Here is a 16,542-nt window from a genome sequence, read left to right as displayed (position 1 = left end):
ATGTGGGTTGTGCAGCATTATGATCTTACTCCAGGTCCACCTGCAGTTCATGCGCATTCTAACAGAAAAACAGCATTGACACAAATCCTATTCATGCAATTGTGTTGATAATTATTTGTACTTACTATACTTAATTAGGGAAAAGGAAAGCATGAGATATTTTCCCATTACCTTCCTCATTTGTTCTAAATGAATAAAATCCCTCTTCCCAGAAGATCCTACCATCAGCCAGCTGCTGTCCTCAGGAGGCCACAGGAGAATCAAACAGCTCCACCACTGGCGTCACTCTTAGCCCTAAATGTAGGACCTTCCATTTGGACCAACGGGAAAGTTAATAACAACCTGCTGAAAATCCATATGCACTAACCACTGCATTTCAACTACTCCATTCCCTTTTATCTGTTCTACTTCAAAAATAGCTGTCCTCAATTTTTCATTTGCAATTCTGGCTTATCTTTCACCCCTTTGTTAAAGACATATTTTGAACATCAGGTAGTAATTCCCAGATCATATTTGCAAGTTTAAGGACTGATAAGTTACAGCCAGATGTTCAACTGCCTCCCCTCTGAAAATATAAAATTGAGACCAACTTCCTTTTTGATAACTTTTGTTAAGAACTTACTCTTTTCCTTCAGTTACTCAAACTATTGCTGCAACCTCCCACTAATACAACAATATTCTTTGTTTATAAAATTTGACAGAATTTTTTATCTCTACCATGTCTTCATTCTTCACAATTTGATTCATAGCTTTATCTTGTAGTGGTTCTACCCTTTATTTTTACATCTTGACAAAAGCATTCACTATTTCCTTACATTATCATTTACAGCTGCTGATCTCCCTTTTCACCTTAGTTTGTTCACAAGTTAACTTCATGTTTGGTTCATTAACTCTGTCACTACCTAGTGGGTTAAAAATCAGCTTCTCTAACAAAAGCAGATCCCAGTTCAAATTATAATATTTCAGTACATGTTCAATAGATTGTTGGTTAATGGGAGAGTCAAGCCACTTCTAATGTAAGCTTGCATGACTTATTTAGAGAATTATTTGTATAACTGCTTGCTTTGATTATTGTTTGTGATATTTATTAGCTTATATTCTAAATGCAATTGTTTTTACATGGGTGTTTTCAAAGGAGATTGTATAATTTAAATTTCTGGAGAGAGAATTTTAAAAAATCATTTTGGTACTTGGTATGAAAGGATTGAAAAAAGTTACATTAAAACAATGACCGTAATAGCTTTTTGTGTTTGAGTTCCAAACAAGTTATCCCCTTACATACAATAAGGCTATTATAGCATACATATTGATACATATGCACTGTTTCAAATTCTATACAAAGCATTGCACTGCAAAATGCCTCCCTTCCTCCACTCGCCAACCATTTTTTTGATAAAACACTTCATTTCGTAAAAGACAGTTGTCAACTTTCATCCACCCATTTAAATTTAGAGATTTCCTTTCTCTCCAAGGTACCGATCTGATGAGGCATCTTGGACCCAAAATGTTAAGTCTGCTTTCTCTTCAAAGTTGCTGTCAGACTTGCTGAGTTTTTCCAGCAATTTGTTTTTGTTCCCACTTTCTCACCATAGTCTTTAGTCCAAGAACTATATATTACTGCTTCTTGAAACATATTTAAATTAAATCTTAATATCTGAACCTGTGCTGTACTCTTGCCGCTCATCACATGATGAACTCAGCTCATGAATGTGAAGAATTGACGCTGTTCATTTTTAGAGCAACACAATATGGAAAGGTGCTAAAGTTTCAGTGGTAGGCCTCAATGCCAGTCACTTAGTTGCTATTTGTCATCTGTCCCTAAATGTGTGAGGTATAATCAACTACGTTTCTGTTATACAAGAGTCTCATTAGAAGACCACAATTATATGTTTATCAAAATTTTTTTTTTTTTTTTGGTTTTAGTGATCTGAGAGCTAAAGGAACACTTTCTCAAAACAACAAAAGCTTCCTGTTGCCGTTCAGTACCCCTAAATAACTAAATATTTAGATCTGCAAATCACTTTGCAAAACTCAGAGCAGGGTTGGCTTTCAGAAGGACAGTCCTCTTGCAATTTTCTTGAGGTGTTTGATGAATTTGAGTTGGTGACTGAAGAATTTGGTTTTATTTAGCTGGTATTGTTGCTTTTACAAAATATTTGAGGTGCTTGAGCAATGAACAAATCTGCATGACTGCCAATAAGGATTGAAATGCAATTTTGGCAAGCTGAGACAGTGTTGTAATATCATCTTAATAGATCTGTTGAAGATGTGTGATTGAAAGGAATAGAGCACTATTGGCAGAAGAGTAGGAATTGCAGGAAATTGATCACAAGAAAAAAGGTTTATTAAATGTCTGGAAATGGCAGATGTTAAAGGGTAAGCAAGACAAGAGTGACAGCACAAACACCAATATTTGGAGATTTGTTGATTCTATTTCCTCCTGAGGCTCCTAACATACCAGTTCTGATAAAGGAGAGAACACTCTCTTGAAGAAATTTGTTTTCTTTTTAAATAAATTGGAGGATGTAGTCAGAAACAGACATTTCAGTTAACGGATTGTTACCAGCCTCTGAGAATCAGCACTACAGGCTTCCTTTGCTGAACAGCTGGTGTGTAAAATTATTGACAGATCTTGCACTTTATATGGTGTCTTTCATAAAGTGTAGTTATTGTTGTTTTGTAGACAAACAGAACAGCTATTTTATTCAAAAGCACGTTTTCACAAACAACAAATGAATAAATAAATTTGTTTTGGTACTGCTGTTTAAGAATTAGCCAGTATCTGAAAATAACAGAACTTCAGACTCTTTTTCAAAATTGTATCATGGGAACAAGTAGATGGAGCCTTTGCTTAACATCCTTCTGTCACTCCTACCAAGATGGCATTCCCACCACTGACAGTGGGAGCAGCTTTGAGGAATATCAGTCACAGTATCCAGATGAAAATGTAAACAACTTGGCGCAAAGTTGCACTATCTTATCAGTATGACTGAAACAAAAGGATGCTCCTCACACATTTTTTGAAAGATTAACCATGTGTTAATTAAAGTCGACACTTACTATATATCCTTGTTGCATTCATAGTGCCACAAGAGCTAGGTTGCCTTTAATAGTGACAAAACAACAAACTGGTTAGAAATTTTCTGGGATGTCGGTGAGAAATATGACTACTTAGATTCTCCCCTTGACGATGTAATTAACCTCAGTAACTCAGAATCTGGTAAATCACATGATAATGTGTATCCTTAGGTGGAAATATCCAAACAGTTGTGCATGTATAAATATTGAGTCTCAAACAACTATATTTACATAGAGTTTTAAAAAGCAAAATCTACATGGAAATTTTCATTAATTTCTGACAACTTTGTTAAACTTGAGACTAGGAAGTTATTATGGCAGGTTTCATTTCAATGTTATGAAATCCTTTCAGATATTAATGGTATTCTCTCTCTACACTGTACTCAAGTACTCTTTCAAGCTTGCAACTGTTTATAGACAACAAAAGGTTACAGTTTCTACCAGTTTACAGCAAGATGTAATATGTTTGGAATTTTAATTAATGCAGTAGCAACATGTCACAAAGCTAACTGATCACAGTGCATTTAAAATATGGGATAGAAGCAACAGTAGAACATAGTTACTCAAGGAAGTTGAAAATAAAATGAAATTTGACATTAAAAACAGAATAATTCTATCAGAGATAGTAGGAACTGCAGATGCTGGAGAATCCGAGACAACAAGGTGCAGGGCTGGATGAACACAGCAGGCCAAGCAGCATCATAGGAGCAGAGAGGCTTCCGAGACAACAAGGTGCAGGGCTGGATGAACACAGCAGGCCAAGCAGCATCATAGGAGCTAGTCTGTTTTCAAACAGACTTACAAAACTGGAAGCAGTCCAAGAACATACAAAAATGCTACTGAATCTGAAGTTATCTTCCAAATACAAAGCACAAGCTTCCGTATGAAATTAGATTCTGATATAAAAATTCTTTCAGATATAATTGCAACAAGAAATTGATGTACATAGATTAACCAGTTTCCCCAAGACTGATTTCTGCAGATCACTGAACCTTGTTCTAGCGTTAAACTGTAATAATATGGATGCTGGAAATCTGAAATAAAAATAAAAGATGCTGGACATACACAGCAGATGAGGCAGCATCTGTGGACAACAATGTTTCAGATCAATGATCTTTCATCAGAACTGAGAAGTTAGAAATGTAATACATTTTAGATGAGTGAAACGTGGAAAAGGAATAAATAAAAGATGTGATAAAGTAGAAAACCAAATTGAATTGAGAGTACAGAGTGAACGGTCATAGCAATGAAACAAAAAAAATCTGAAGAATCCACATCGAGAGGAGGTGTGGACAGCAGAATGCACAAACAAGGGCAAAACTAGACTAAAACCAAAACCTGCAAGGAAAGGGAAAGAAATGGGACCAGAGGCCAGATAAATGGACTTTTAAAGTCCTAAAAACCTCGGAATAACAAGGAATCCATAAAATTGGCACTTGAATCCAACCAAATAAATGTTTATCCCATTCATTGTGTTATCTAAGTAAATCCCTGTTCCTGAATTGCTAAGAAAGAGATAGACTAGAGCTTGGAGGATTGGGTCTTGTTTTGGAGGGAGATACACACTGGGAAATGAAAGGGAGTGGTGCTCCAAGAGCCTGGTTCAATTGTAGCTTTCAATAGGGAACTGGATAAACACTTAAAAAAAAAACAAACTTGGGAGGACTACACGGAAAGGGTTGAAGGCTGATGCTCATAAAATTGCTGTTGCAGAGAATTGGCATGGACTCAGTGTGCCAAATAGCCTTGTACGTTCTAACAATTCTATCGTTCATTCTATTTTATGATTCTATCATTCTCCTTTGCATATGTGCACCTCCCTGTTTGAAAGAAATAAAAAGTCCAGAGACCAAAATTCATAAATCCATTTCCTTCAGAATTACAGGAAATGTGTCCAAAGAGAGACAGAATGCCACACATTAACACAAGTAGATTGTGTTAACATCCCAAGCCAAGTCAGCTATTATGCTGCAAAGTCTAATTGTTTTATTAAATAAATTTGGGCAAGAACAGACTGGAACATGCTTGTAAATGACTCTAGATAATGAAATGTTTTCTTCTTCTCTCCAAAACTCTGTACACCCTCCACACTCCCTGATTGTTACAGAACAAAAATGAAACATCATTTTAAATTTGACAACTGAAATGTGATGGTATCAATGATATAATTGGTAGTCCTCTGCCACATAACATGTGGATGTGCGTCACGGTGGTCATCTTTCAGAGAAGATTAGATCCCTACTCTGGCATGGCCAACTAAGCTGCATAGGAAGACAGTAGGCTAAGGTGATAAAAGACTCAGTGCCTTCTGTTCTCTGTGGGCCTTTTTTTTTCTACCAATTGAGCTTGCTGTTTCTACTTACCTGCTGCATGGTCCTTCCAAACAAACAGTCAGCCTTCAGAGGTCATACCTGTCAGCCAAGAGATACCAGAGATAGTGAAGGTGTGAACTGTTCAGCCTTCTGCGAAGCATACATTGCCCAGTCTCATTACTGCAGAAGAGGTGCTGAAGACTCAGACATTGCAGACTTTCAGTTAGGTCAATACTGCATGCATTCTTACTCAGAATCACAGAGTCATTATTGTGAATTATCACAGTGTAGCCCAGTCTGCCTGCACCGACTCTATTATGTTTAGCATTGTCATCTAGTGCTAATCCCCTGCCATTTCCCCATATTCTTGCACAATATTACTATACAAGAAAAAAAAATCCAATGCCTCAGCTGAATGCACCTCCCACCACATTTCCCTGCAGTGCCTCCACATCCTGACAACTTGCAATGTGAAGTTTTTGTTCTAAACATCATATTTGCTTCACTTGCATATCACTTTAAATCCAACTGCCTTCTTGTTCTTGTTCCTTTTACAAGCGGATAGAAGTACACTCTATTTACTCTGTCCAGCCACTCGTGGTTTTGAAGACTTCAATCAGGTCTCCTCTCAGCCTTCTCTCTATAGTGAAGAATCCCAACTTCTTCAATCTATTCTCATAACTTAATTTTCTCCTAACTGGAACCACATTTATTTTATAAATAAATGATCTCTTATTACACACTTCAGTGTGCAACTAACCTGTGGGATGACACAGCGCTCAGTGATTTCACAGTGCCAGAGACCCAGGTTTGATTCCCCCCTCTGGCAACTGTGTGGAGTTTACACATTCTCATCATGTTTGGGTGGGTTTCTTCCAGGTGCTCCAGTTTCCTCCCAGAGTCCAAAGATGTGGAGGTTAGGTAGATTGGCCTCGGTAAATTGCCCATGGTGTGCAGGAATGAGTAGGTTGGGTGGATTAGCTGTGGGAAATGCAGGATTACACAGATGGGGCGAGTGAGTGGGATGCTCTTCAGAGGGTCGGCGTGGATTCGATGCTCTGCTCCCACACTGCAGGGATTCTATGATTCTCTATGACTCTACGAATATCACAGTTAAACTGGTTTTCTTTTGTCTATCTTACTTGTGAAAGAGTCTGTGCATATTTAGGGTTTCTAGAAGGGGTAAAGTTTAAATGACATTGGAGTAGAATAGAAATATGTTATTTTCTTTTTTTTTGATAAAGCAGATTACAATAAAGAGGGTTATTTTCTGTTAATGATAAAACCTAGTGTGAATTGCTTTTGTCCTGAACAGCAGTCAGTCAGGGAAATTAGTAATTTTAGTAACCTAACAGATTTTATACATTTTGGGACAGTTTGTGGAACAGTGGAATCTGACTTTGGTGCACTCTTCCCAGTTAATTCATAACAACAGAAAGATGAAGGACTGTAGTATGGCAAAAGACTTAAGAATTGGGCAGAAGCCAATAGTTGATTATTTTTTCAGAAACTTGCAGGAAAAGGCCTGAACTTGTGATCCCATAGAAGCTAAAAGAATAAAAATGGGAAACCTAAGTGGACAAATTTGTGCTCTTAGTAGAAATCACAGCAGCCTGGAATTGTAGGAAGGAGAGCTCATCAACTGGGGGTTTATCAACATGAGCAAGGCTATGAGAATTTTTTTAAAAAACGGTAAATAAATAGTTATATTACAAGTCATCTCAGAGATAGGCAATATGGTTGGTACACTGGAAGTTCAAAACCTGTTCCATAGCACCACCATGTTGCCAGATTGTGGAATTGTGAAATGTTAGAGAATGAAAGCAGGAACCTATTCAGAAGTTTGGAAAGTACTGTTAAGCCAGAACTAACTGTGGGTTAGTTGAACTTTCCAATGTTACATACCAGATTAATAGTTACGTTCAGTAACAAAAGCAAAATAATGCAAATTCCAATGACCTGAAATAAAAAGGGAACAAAAAACTCAGTTGGTCTGGGAGCATCCATGAAGAGAGTACCTAGTGACAAAATTAATATTTCAACTTGTAAACATTAACTTTTCTCTCTTCACAGATCTTTCCAGACTTGCTGAGCTTGTTCAGCATTTTAGAATGTTGTTGGCCAAATAATACAAAGGCAAAAACTAAACAATGCAGATTGATTCTAGCTCTAAAACATTTGACTGGAAAACACACAAAATATTCTCCAATTTTGATTGTTAGGCTGGCAGTGAGAAATTCTGGTCATAGCGCCAAGGAGCACTGATCTTTAAGGCCATAGCTTTAATTACATTAAACTAGCCAACTTAAGACTCTAAATGGTCATCCTGACGCAGTTCATTGAAGTAAAACTGGCAAATATTTGATCAGCCTGATAAATAAAAAGCAATGGGTGGGGAGCTGCAGCAGGGAGCTGCTCCTCCTGATCTCAAAGAAAAACAATTTTGTAGAGCCTCTTAACGTCGGCAACAGAACCGACAGCGGATAACACATTTTTCAAATTAACTCTCCAAGGAAAATTAAGAGTTTTATCACCATATATACATCTCTGGACTGATTACTCCATACTTTTACCATGTCCAAACTGACCCAAAAGAGTTGCATGCTGTCAAAAATTTGTGGCATCTCTTCAAAAATTTCTAGAATAAAAAGACCTAGTTACTAACATCTAATAATGTTTATTGAAATAATGCTGAAATACATAACCTGCACATTGCTAAGTTAGATGTTATGTTGCTTTTGAGCCAGAAAAGCATCAAAAACACATTAGATGAGAAACATCAAAGTAATATAGAGAAATGTTATCAGGTTTGTTCCACCAAGGCCATAAAGTCCATTTTTGATTTTGAAAAAAGACAAGTCAGTAAATGTTCAACTGTTGTTTACTGACCAGAAGATAAATCATAAATCCTTGTTTCCAGGTCAGAAAAAAATCAAGTTTTTGAAATTCTGGAAACTCTGTATTATACTCCATACTCTCAAAACCTTTATGCAGATAAAGAAAAAAGATGATATACTTGCCACATAATACAGTATAATTAAAACCTTTCCAAAAATACAAGCGTTGCCACACTTTGAAATCATTTGATTGACTGTGCAATAATTTTGGCTGTCTACAATTGTTAAAGAGCTTCATATACAAGTAAAAGTAAAATTGTCTCCACAATTAAACTGTTGCACAAACTGAGTGCATGTTAAATTATAAACTTTGTTTTATTTTGAGTTATAAAAAGAACTGCTGCTAACTTTTCTTTGCCATATTCCTAAAACAGTTCTTAGGAGCAAACTGATGCAATGTTGAAGAGTGTTATTTTGGCTTTTCAAATATCCCTTAAAAACTTTTCCCTAAACTACAAGCATATACATGGAAGTCAAGAGCATCGTATCTACTAAAGGCAATCAAAAGGGACTAATGGAATGAACTTAATTCAAGGGGGCTGTAATACAAAAAGCAGAGCATATTGGGCTTCTGTGGTACAATATATGAGTATGGCCCCAACTCGATTTAAATTATCATTTTCCAAAACTGACTGAGGGTTGACCTTATAGAGGTTTATAAAATCAAGAGGGGCATAGATATGGTGAAGAGCCAATGTCCTTTTCCCAAGGTGGGGAGTCCAAATCTAGACAGCATAGGTTTAAGGTGAGAGGGTAAAGATTTGAAAAAGGATCTGAGGGGTAGCTTTTTCACACAGAGGGTGGTGCGTGTATTGAACAAGCTGCGAGAGAAAGGTAGGTACAATTACAACATTTAAAAGTCACCTGGATGGGTATATGAATAGGAAGAGTTTAAAGGAATATGGACCAAATGCTGGTTAATAAGACTAGGTCAGATTGGAATGTCTGGTCAGCATGGATGTATTGGACAGAAGGGTCTGTTTACATGCTGTATGACTCTGACACTAAATCAGTTACTTCACACAGAAACCAAAATGCACGAAATGTCTAAACAACCTACTATTCATAAGAAGCCAAATTTTATTGTGCAGCCACATGAGCAACTAAGATTTAATGAAACAGATTAATATATTCTGTATACATAGTATAACACGGTCCTTATAAGGAATGAATTCATCTGAATCACAATCACCAATCCCAGGACATTTACTATTACAAAAACAGCATAAGTATTTCCTAATTGTCACATTTCTCCTTTCCAATATCACAGAATTTTTTAAATCATATTGTACTATGACAAAGTGCAAGAGGGCATAATTGGTTGGGAGCATGGAGGAAATGCAAAACACATGGAATGGATACACAACCAGATGTATGAAAAGAGAAATGGAGAAAGGAGAGCAGCGGAGAGCGAGACACGTGACTGCTGGATGGATAAACAGACAGACAGATAACAACCAATATGATAGGAGAGAGAATTTAAAAAAGGAAAATTTCAGAAGAAATATGCAAGATTTTTCAGTATAGATTCACTCATCTATATTGTAAATAGTTTCAGCACATAGGACATTATACTAAAAACTCATACTGGCAATACCTGTTACTCATTCAAGTAGTTACGTAATAGGTCTTTTCACCATTAAAAAGGTGCATTGCATAGTGTGACACAAAGTTGCTATTATATATAGGGATAAGTAACACTAAGGTTAAAAAAAGAATTGCTACTGAGACTGACAAATGATTCAAAATGCTCCAAGTTCTTTGTTACATACCATACTTCCCTGTCAGGCATCCAATTTCTAATTTCCAAAATGCAATTATATAGACTACAAACAGATTTCACAAGCTGATTAAAAAAATTACAAATTGAACCTTATAAAAGTCCCCTTCAAATTTTCAGTTTATTCTAAATGCTGGGCCCCAATTTGAACTCTAATGTCAAATTAACTACAATCATGCAATCTCATCATGCAATGTGTACCCACTCTCCCAGTATGCATCAGTGCCAGCTAGCTGAATAGTTTGCTATAACTTCCAGTAGTTTGCGCTCAGTTTTTCACAAAATTGCTTTGTAAAGTAAATACCTTTAAAATATACTACATTGAATGCCTTTTTAAAATAAAAACGTTTACAAGGATGATACAGCAATCTGGAGGGATTAAGTTCAAGATCGAAAAGGCTGGGTCTTTTCTCTGAAAGAATGAGCATGGCTTGACAGGAGACTAAGATTCTGTAAGGATAGACTGGTGAACATACAAAACATGTTTCCACTTGTGGAAACGACAAAAACTATGGGGCTGTAGTCATTTGACAGTCATAAATAAAACCAATAGACAATTCAGGGTAGAAAAAAAGACAGTGGCAAGAATGTGGAGTTTCCTACCCACTATAAGGAGTAGTTAGTTAAAGAACAAATTTATTTCATGAAAAACAAGATAAATACTTATGAAAGGAGTATAAGAATACATTGATAGATAAGAAAGAGTGTGAAGAAGCTCGCGTATATCATTAACACACACATGAAATAATTGGCCCAAATATTTATTTTGCTTGCTACATGCCACATAAACTGGGGGGCATTTAAAAAAAGGAAAGGCAGCTCATGAGTGAAAGCAGGGGATAACACAAGAGAATGTAGATGCCCCTAAAGAAGAGTAATAAGACACATCATTGATTTTCTGTAGATGGTGAGCCCAAAGGACTCAATAACCTCAAGTGCAAGAACAGGAATATCTTTCACAAGGGATCCACATGACAGATAATCTTCACATTGTTAGCTCCCCGTTATGCTAATTTTCAAATTTTCATGGTTTTACCTAATAAAGGTTTCCCTCAACTGAGATGCCATATCAAAGGTTTTGTGCCATCAAAAGGAGTAGATTCCTCTTTGCACTGGCCTGCCAATTCCAAAAAAAATCACCATTGTTTCAAAGGCCAAAATCATTTTATATTACTAAAATAGATGATTATCCTTCATTGGAATCCATAATTTGCTTACCAGCAGAAATACAATAGTGCTCATACTAATGACTTTTGTCTCTGATTGCAAACAGTCCAGAGGGCCAAAAAAATCAGCTCATTTGAGTAGCAATATCAGACACTTCTAACTAGCTAATGGAAATGGGGAATATTGGTTGCCACTGGCACCAATTTTAAAAATTCCCTCTATAACTTTGCTCAACTCTCATTGGTGCAATTTTATCTCAAAATGATTGTTTCACGTGCAAATAAATTGAGTAGCCATACAAAATGTACTTTTTAAGTTACTGAACATGTTACAAAACATAATACTTAGATTGCAAAAACTAATGTCAAGATGGAACGTAGTGATTCCAGATTTAGTGGCTAATCACTAAAGCATGAGTCCATATAAACTGTGACATCAAATTAAGTCCAAAATTAAAATTACCTATAATTAACAGCTAACTGTAAGATATTGATAAATGCCAAGATATTCTACATAATTAAAGTCAGTGGTGCTCCTGGAGTGTGTGCCACTTAATTATTGATTAGTCAGTTAACTTAAACAATGGAACTATAATTTTTAAAAAGCAAATGGTGAGTACTTTTGCAGACAATTGTTTAATTGACAATGCCACGATCTTGACCATTTAAGATTTAAGACACATACACCTGCTCCGCAGCATTATGCAAACAGTTCCCACAGTATGTTAACTAAAATATACGCTAAGTATCCTAAATACAAGTGTTTTACACAAACTAAAATGTTCTTGTTGATATGCTAAAGGTAAACTACAGTTCATAGTCGCAAGATATAGGTAAGCATCTTAATCGTACCTTCAGAAATATTGGCCCCTTAAGAAATTGGTAGACAACGTTCACCATTTATCATCTATGCTATTACACTGAAACAATCAAGCAAAATTACTTTCAGAGCAGTAGTAGTATTCTAATATTTTTAAAAGATTAAATATACAAATCTACCTACACAATTTCTCCAACATGCCCCCTAACAATGCAGCGCCGGTCGTGATTAGACACGATTAAACAGTCCGCCATTTTACGGAGCACGAACAAACTCATTATCATTCGGATTATGGTGATCGGATTACAGCAGAGGAAATTTGGTAATATTGCCCATGCATCACTCATATATAATTCATTACAACTACAATTCCAAACATAGTATTAAATTATCGTAACATTGCATACACCAAATGTTCGCAATAGATAAAACACATCTAATTCCGTTTTAGTCACCGCCGTATATAAACCTAACAACCAGTTTGGTTCGCTTTCCAAATTAAAAGTCAAACTATTATCAACGCACAGGACGGTCATCGCGGGGTCAGACAAGTCAACACCACCTACCAAGCCCAACAAAAATCATTTACCTTCACTGCCAAGCTTCACCTGGCCTGGAGAGGGCAAAAATTACTAAATTTTCAGTGTAGTTTAAGAAAGCATTAGACAGCTAATCACAACCGTTTACAATACGCTCACATGTTTCCAAAAGCCACATGCTTCCTGATTTCAAAATATACCATGCCAGTAGAATAACAATGGAAGTATTTTGAATTTACCAGATTGGAATTGGTTGCATTCGAGTCGTCCTCAGGGAAAGGTATGTAGACGGCTAAGGCCACACAATTAGCGAAAATAGTTAGGAGAATAATTATTTCGAAGGGCCTGAGGCTGAGAGTTAAAGAACTGTTGTAATTAGAAAAAAAAATCACAATCCGAAAGCAAAGATTTACATCTTATTTGTTTCAAGTTAGATATAATGCAAGGAGTGCAATTTGAAATTCAACAGAACGTCCCAAATACGAGAAAGGCACGGGCACGTTCCGTTTTGAGATAATACAAGATTGTTTTTAAAGTAAAAGAAATGGCTCCGACAGGAATCTGTTACATTTTATATGCGCGTGAATGTTTTTAGAATAAAAGGATTATTCTTGTGAAATGTACGTTTGGAAATCAAGTTTGAAAATAAAAGTTAACGGTTGTATTCCCATAAATATCAACGTCCATTCATTGTCAGAGCACTCCCAGTGAACGTATGAGGATATGAATATGCCCTGCCTCGTTTTATTCCAACCAAGTCATAGCCAGAAAAAGAATTTGTTCTCGGCGACTTCCTATTTCTCATCTATGTGCTGCTCCGCCGCAAAGACCACCCAAAATACGTAACAATTGACATGTACGCTGAGAATACCGAGTTCTACATTTATCTCTCTGCTTGTTCAACATTCAGCGCTGAATTAGAACTTTCCTTTAATTAAATATGGGAAGTTATCTTCTCCAGTCATACCACAGATTCGATTTGCCAACTCCATGCCTTGGTGGGTGGGCTGAAGAAAGGGATATAGGCTAATTCAATTTGTTTCCGATCTTGCACTACACTGAACTTGCAAACTCTTATCCTTTCTACCATGAAGATCTCGGTAACATCGGTACTAAGCTCACGTGTTGCTGAACCTCATTCCTACTTTAGCCACCTTTTAACGTGACTGTTCCAATGCCCACCCCCATTTTGTATGTTTCATATGCTTAAGATCATTCAAGATTCTGCTGCAGGATTCCTAATCCGCACTAAATTCCATTCTTTTATTAGCTCCGTGTCTTGCTTTACTGCATTGGCTCTCAATTTTAGAAATCCAATCCTTGCTTTCGCATTCCTCCCAGGTTTGGTCACCTAGCCAAATATCTCACCAGTGTCTACGTATAAGATTTAGTTAGATGACCTTCGTTGGAATGTTTATTGAGTTAAAAGACTTTGCAAATATCATGTGTTGGAGCAAAAAAAGGTTCTCTGACTCGTACTCCCCATTTCTTGAACGTGTCTGTATTTTGCATTTACATGTATAGTTATTGCAATCTAGCTGTACCTATTGCATCTGCACACCTTTAATACCTGCAAACCTTTTTATGATATTTAACTGGTCGCGATTTTGAATATTTTCATATTTTAAAGGATATTTCCATTCGACAATATTGATACATGCTCGCCTCAAAGGGTTTTTGAGAGTCAAGCAGAAGAGAGCCCGTGGTGGACGTGTGGTCGCGGCGCTAGCTTGTTTTTTCTGCTTGCTATACTGTTGCCTTTTCCTTTGGGTTGAGTTGGCCGTAGAGACCATGTTGTTGCCCATCATCGCAGCGGCTTTGGCTTGTCTGGCCGCGTCGATGGCTGCCTGCCACGACAAGGCAGCTCCAGGACTTGGGATGTGCTCTGGAGCCAGACCGTCCGTCCTGGTATTTGAAAGGCCATGGGCAAATACAGCTCGGCTGCTACCATAGTTGGCGCCTGGAATAAAGAAATACTTTAGCCATGTATATACTATAAAATGTAGCCTCCAGTATTCCTTTCTCCAAATACTTGCTGCCAATCCCTGATAATTCTTAGATTTTCAAGCAAAACAAGTCTTAGTAAATTCGAATCAAAACAGTTAAGAATATTGCAATCACAGATAAATGTATATAAAACGATTACAATACAGAATATTATTCAGAATTTTAAATATTCCAAGATTTGAGATTAAAAGGAAAAACTGCAACCTGAAATAATGACTTCACAGATGGTGGAGCCATTTCCTTCGCGAATGCTAACAGAAAAACTGAAGAAAAAAAACATCTCCGTCCATAGTTCAAGAAATAATGATTCATCCGGGAGCTCGATCAAAAAAAGCCAAATTTAGATATCGTTCGTACTAGCTTTACGATACCATCTCCAAATATCATCCATATAGAATTATGGTATTTAACCATAAATAGAGCATTTCCTTAAAAAAAACGCCCGGACAACTTGATCGCATGTTAATTTCATGTGCAATACATGTGCAGCAGCACTGCTTCGAACGAATGTTTCATCATGTTAATATTTGCGGGGAAAAAGTGTAAAACGGCGCATAAAACATATTATTCTCCCAAACTGCCTGTTAAATATCGCTATACAGCCCAAACGCCCACCGGTTACATTTAAGGAAATAAGATTTGTGATGGTCCTCTTTCTCTCTCTTCCCCATTCCTCTGTTTTCACGGTACTTACCTTGATGGTTTTCCTCGGGAATATACATCCTCTCCTTTTCATTCACCATTTAAATACGCCAATTTTTTTGTTCCACAAACGGCGATTACCTGATCCCCATTATTACAATAAAACGCAAGTAACTGATCCTCTATACCTCCCTCTTTCTCACAGCACATCCTGACTACATCCGGGGCTTCACAGAGAGTACATCATACACATTCCAAGCTCGCTTTCACTCTGTTCAGTGGATATTATGGGAGGAGGGAAAATATCCAGGGCAACTCTCTGAGGGTTAAATCCTGTCTTTCAGTATATAACTAAGGAATGGTTAAAAAGGGAGAGGGGTGGGGTGATGACCTAATGAAGCGTGGAAAATAGACGGAGAAAAGAAAACATGCAGTCTTGCAGGCCATTCCTTGCGAACGCTGGAAGAGTTCCCTGAGCGCTATCTCCTGACTGTTTCCAGATGTTCTTACGTGTAAAATAAACTAAGCACATTTTTTTGTCTCCAGAGCCTGGAAACAGTTTATGGAATCATGACGTAAAATAAGCAAGTGGACAATGTCTCCCTAAGCCAAAAAAAACAAAAAACTCATGCCAATTGTTTCCCTTTTTTGGCTTAATTGCTCTTTTACTCAACTTGTTGATATCTTGTATTGCGTGTCGGAAGCTTATAGAAAGCCACAAATATTTCTTTCTCATCCTATCGATTTATTTTGAATAAAAGATTCGAATACATACATTTTGCATTAAGTCGTAGAGAACAAAAATGTGCCGTTGCCTTTTGGTTAGTATAAACCATAGAACAAAATAGCGTTACATTATAATGAAAAAAAATCTAGAATTCAAAACTAAAGGAAAAGATATGGATATCTGTAAATTAGCCATATAATTGGAAAGGTCATTACTATCCTTTAAAAACTTAGTTGTCCTGAGCTGTGAATTCAATTTAAGCAAAGGTGTTGTCACGCGGTCATGGTTAATGAAGAAATTTTATCTCTAAACGAAGACAAGCAAACTGGAAGCAACAACAGCTGTTTAGGCCCCGGAAATGCTCGAAGTAATTATGACTGTTATTTTCAAATTAGTAAGAAACCAAATAAATATCTGGGTGGAATCAAATAAAGTTTGGTAAATTGTATTCTTGCTCGTTATAGATAATTTTATTAGTAAATTAAACTTGAAACAGGTAGAAATGAGTTTAAACCTTCAGTTATTTTGCACAGCTAAATATATTTTTACTTCACAACCAATCAAGTGTAAATAA

The 16,542-nt window shown here is 36.7% G+C and overlaps 1 protein-coding gene across 1 annotated transcript in view; it reads right to left on the bottom strand.

Annotated features, from left to right (window-relative positions):
• The window catches only part of LOC109920177 (voltage-dependent L-type calcium channel subunit alpha-1C-like), a 656,132-nt gene extending 640,427 nt beyond the window's left edge, over nt 1–15,705 (bottom strand). Inside the window, exons 1-3 of the mRNA XM_048607862.1 lie at nt 15,294–15,705; nt 14,228–14,552; nt 12,832–12,937 (exon numbers count right to left, since the gene is read on the bottom strand). Of these exons, the coding sequence (XP_048463819.1) occupies nt 12,832–12,937; nt 14,228–14,552; nt 15,294–15,342 (480 nt within the window). The 5' untranslated portion in view covers nt 15,343–15,705. The remainder of the gene's footprint in view (nt 1–12,831; nt 12,938–14,227; nt 14,553–15,293) is intronic.
• Nucleotides 15,706–16,542: the final 837 nt, after the last annotated feature.

The sequence above is a fragment of the Rhincodon typus genome, chromosome 18, assembly GCF_021869965.1.
Source record: "Rhincodon typus isolate 14 chromosome 18, sRhiTyp1.1, whole genome shotgun sequence".
In the NCBI taxonomy this organism is placed as follows: Eukaryota; Metazoa; Chordata; class Chondrichthyes; order Orectolobiformes; family Rhincodontidae; genus Rhincodon; species Rhincodon typus.
This window is presented reverse-complemented; position numbering and strand designations above follow the sequence as displayed.